At 34.8% G+C, this 3,529-nt stretch overlaps 1 protein-coding gene across 1 annotated transcript; it reads left to right on the forward strand.

Moving 5' to 3' along the window:
* The first annotated feature begins 245 nt into the window (after positions 1–245).
* LOC134231399 (uncharacterized) lies at positions 246–2,261 on the forward strand. Its single transcript, XM_062713361.1, has 2 exons — positions 246–429; positions 628–2,261. The coding sequence occupies exons 1-2, from the start codon at positions 246–248 to the stop codon at positions 2,259–2,261; spliced, it is 1,818 nt and encodes a 605-aa protein (XP_062569345.1).
* The last annotated feature ends 1,268 nt before the right edge of the window (positions 2,262–3,529 follow it).

Raw genomic sequence — 3,529 nt, forward strand, 5'->3', positions numbered from 1 at the left:
CTCTGATGTGAGTTTTTGTTTTATAATTATATCTTACAGTAATATTAAGCAAATTACAACTTTATGAATGAAGTATTATAATAACTTTATATCCTGTTAATAAATGATGTTCATTTTAGGTAAAATATGATGTAAACTTTATATCTATATAATAAATGGAATTCATTTTTAATGCTTATTATTTTTTTCTTAGTTTTAATTAACCTTCTGGGTTTTGGTTATTTAGTGAGTCAGCCATACAACATATGTCAGAGTCGGTGTTTGTGGGAATGTGTCACAAAGTGGGGACCTCACAACAAGTGGCCATGAGGAGAGATGCGATGGACATCACGGAGATTTTGACAAATCAAGTCTCTAGTGATTTATACTCTAGTATGACAAGTGGAAGCTACGGAGAAGGATTCGATAGGAAGGGATCAGACATAGACAGTATGATTTCGTCAAATTACGAGCGAGTCGTGTGGGATATATCTCAAATACGGTATTACAACACACAAAAATACACAATAATTCTCTGTGACTGTTCCTAAAGTCCTCCAGGATTCTCTTTACTGCAGCTTTTGATTCCACGGACCATAAGAACATCATCATACATTAAAGGAATAGTAGACTGTGTATCAATTTCAGCACTTATCCAAAGGAATGATAACCTTTTTATGTCTAGTTCTCTATACAGAGAAACCATGCGTTTATTAATAGTTCCTAGGTTTATCCCACATGGACCCTGCGCCAATGGAATTCTTTTTGAATTAGAATATGATCATGCCTACTGTTTTGCCTCTGACTTTTGGCCTCCATCTGCTGCCTCTTGGATAGACAGATGTCACTCATGGCCCGAGCCTCATGTTGTGGGCGATATAATCAGAAGTGGATGTCACTTTGTGGCAATTGGACATAAAGAGGGCATTCATGAAGACAAAGAATGGAGAATTTCTTTCTCACGGGCAGAACAAATACTTGTGTATTCAATGAACCACACTCAGTTCTTAACGTATGGATTGCTGAAATTGATTTTAAAGGACGTCATTAACAATGGATTAGGAGAAGAAGATAAACTACTATGTTCCTACCACATAAAGACAGCCGTTTTCTGGGTGATTCAACAAAATACCATATCTCAATGGTGTCCACAAAAGCTCCTGTTGTGTTTTTGGGAGTGCTTCAAACTGATCCTTAAATGGGTCTATGAAGGGGTCTGCCCTAACTTTTTCATCCCTCAAAACAACATGTTTCTGAGAGGAATTCATGGTTGTAAGCAAACTCAATTGTTCATTAGGCTACATACGTTGTATGAGAAGGGCTTGATATCACTGATACACAGTCCCTCCATCTGGCCATATGCTCTAAAAGTCCTTTATAACCCAAGACTCTCCATTTGTACAGATGAAGGCAACTTGTTTACTGAGTATGATTGTGATTTTACCCTATTTAAATGCATATCTAGGCAAGGTGTACCAGGAATAGAAAACCTGAATCAGTGTATGAAATGCCTACAAGCTGTAGAACAGTTGATAAATACATCCTTGACACCATATCATGTTGTCACCTTACAGAAACACACAACCTTCATCCTTCAAGAAATTGTTTTTATATTAAACAACATGTATATCAAAACCTGTGGAAACAAATTGATGTATATTGCTGACAGAATGTCCCATCGCATACTGAAATTAACAGCTAAGTTTGGTTACACTTATGATATTGTGTTTATGGCCATGTTTTACTACAAAACAATGAGATTTGTGGACACATTATTTGTTATAGAAATGACAAAAGTCTTACAGTCATATAAAGCAAATCTATCTAGTACTACAGATATGTACACCGAAGTTTTTAGAGGGCGGTCTTTGACTTCAAAAATGAGATTCTTTACAAGTAGTAATATCTACCTTAACAATAGAATCTGCTACATCGATGAATTATTGCCTGAACAGCTGTCTAGTTTACAGGAGAGACAGTGTATGATGGCTATCCCTAGATTCGTACTATTGCATATGCTGGAAATCTTGTGCTACCGTGATGTCGATACAACAAAAAAACAAACAGCGCTGTGTAATCTCCAGCATCTAGTCCACCATCCTCGGAAGAATTTCATACAGGAAGGTGAAGAAGACATGTCATGGCAGATCCTTGGAATCTGTTACCAGGTCACAGGGAATCCACAAGCGGCTCTTTACGCGTATCAACAGTCACTTTCAAAAGTACCATTTAATGAAATAGAAAATGCTACATTTTTAAGAATACAGAATATCCTTCAGTGATAATGAAGATGAAGTTTAGATGTTGTTTATGATAGAATTTTTAAAAAAAGTATAAAAATACAAATTAAGGATTTAGGATCAGGAACAAATATTAGTAGCTACATGTAAACAGGTTTCAACTTTGTTAACATGAGTTGAGATACATGTACAAGTATATATATTTATTTGATTTTTGTTGATAACGAGAATTGATTCTCAATTTAAAGATTGTACACGTTGAAAAAAGTATTAAATTTATGCAATAGTTTAGGCAGATTTGCTTTTGAGTAATGTATTTACTATTTATTGAAGTTATCACAGCACAATTATCAATCGAGTCGCAAGCGTAGCACAGTGGTTAGAGTGTCTGCTCAAGAGTAACGAAGTAAGGAGTTGATTCTTATGTCGCGAGTTCGAATCCCACTGTAGGACATTGAGATTGGTCCTTCGGATGAGATCGTAAAAACCGAGGTCCTGTCTCGCAGTAGGTCAGTGCCTACACGATAAAGATCCCTCCCTGTTCAATTGCCTAGAGTTCCGAGTGTAGACACAGGATTTGCAGCTCTTCACCGGCAAGTGGTGGGGTCTCCATATGAGTGAAAGATTCTCGAGAAAGGCTTTAAACAAAATACAATCAATTAATTAATGTATCAATCGAACACGTTTACCCGGTGTTTGTTATTAGGACTGTCGATCTGACTGGTTACTTTAAATATAGAATACCTGTTCTATAGGTATTTTTATAATACACGCATATTTTATTAATTGTAAAAATTTTCGGTTCGTTCTCACTGCAGTCAATCGTTTCCCAACCCACCAGTTTTCACAAATATATATACAGTCAAACTTGTTTTAAGAGGCCACCTTTGGGAAGACTGGAAACTGGCCACTTAAGACAGGTGGCCTCTTATTCCAGTTTGCCCTCGAAAAGGACATTTGGTCAATAAATAAACAACATTAAGCACTACAGTTTAATTAATTAATCATAATTAAACAGTTCAATTTCACAAAAGCTTTTTATGTGTATATATAATAATTAAAGCTAATTTAAAAAGAATATTTAAGAATTCGAAATGTTTAAGGTTTTGTGCATGTTTCTGTTCCTACATACATTATTATTAATTAAACATCTTGCATTCGTTAAGTTTTGTTATATTGAATTATTAAAAAAAATCTTTTAATTTTAATTTGAAGGAATACATACAGTGCCTGATTATTATCCTTTTTATAGAAAAAATACACAAAAATACAGTTTGATGTTAAATAAAATAAATCATAGGAATTTAAGT

This window comes from Saccostrea cucullata, unplaced genomic scaffold, assembly GCF_032062105.1.
Source record: "Saccostrea cucullata isolate Sc308-1 unplaced genomic scaffold, CSIRO_AGI_Scuc_v1 ctg4373, whole genome shotgun sequence".
Lineage (NCBI taxonomy): Eukaryota > Metazoa > Mollusca > Bivalvia > Ostreida > Ostreidae > Saccostrea > Saccostrea cuccullata.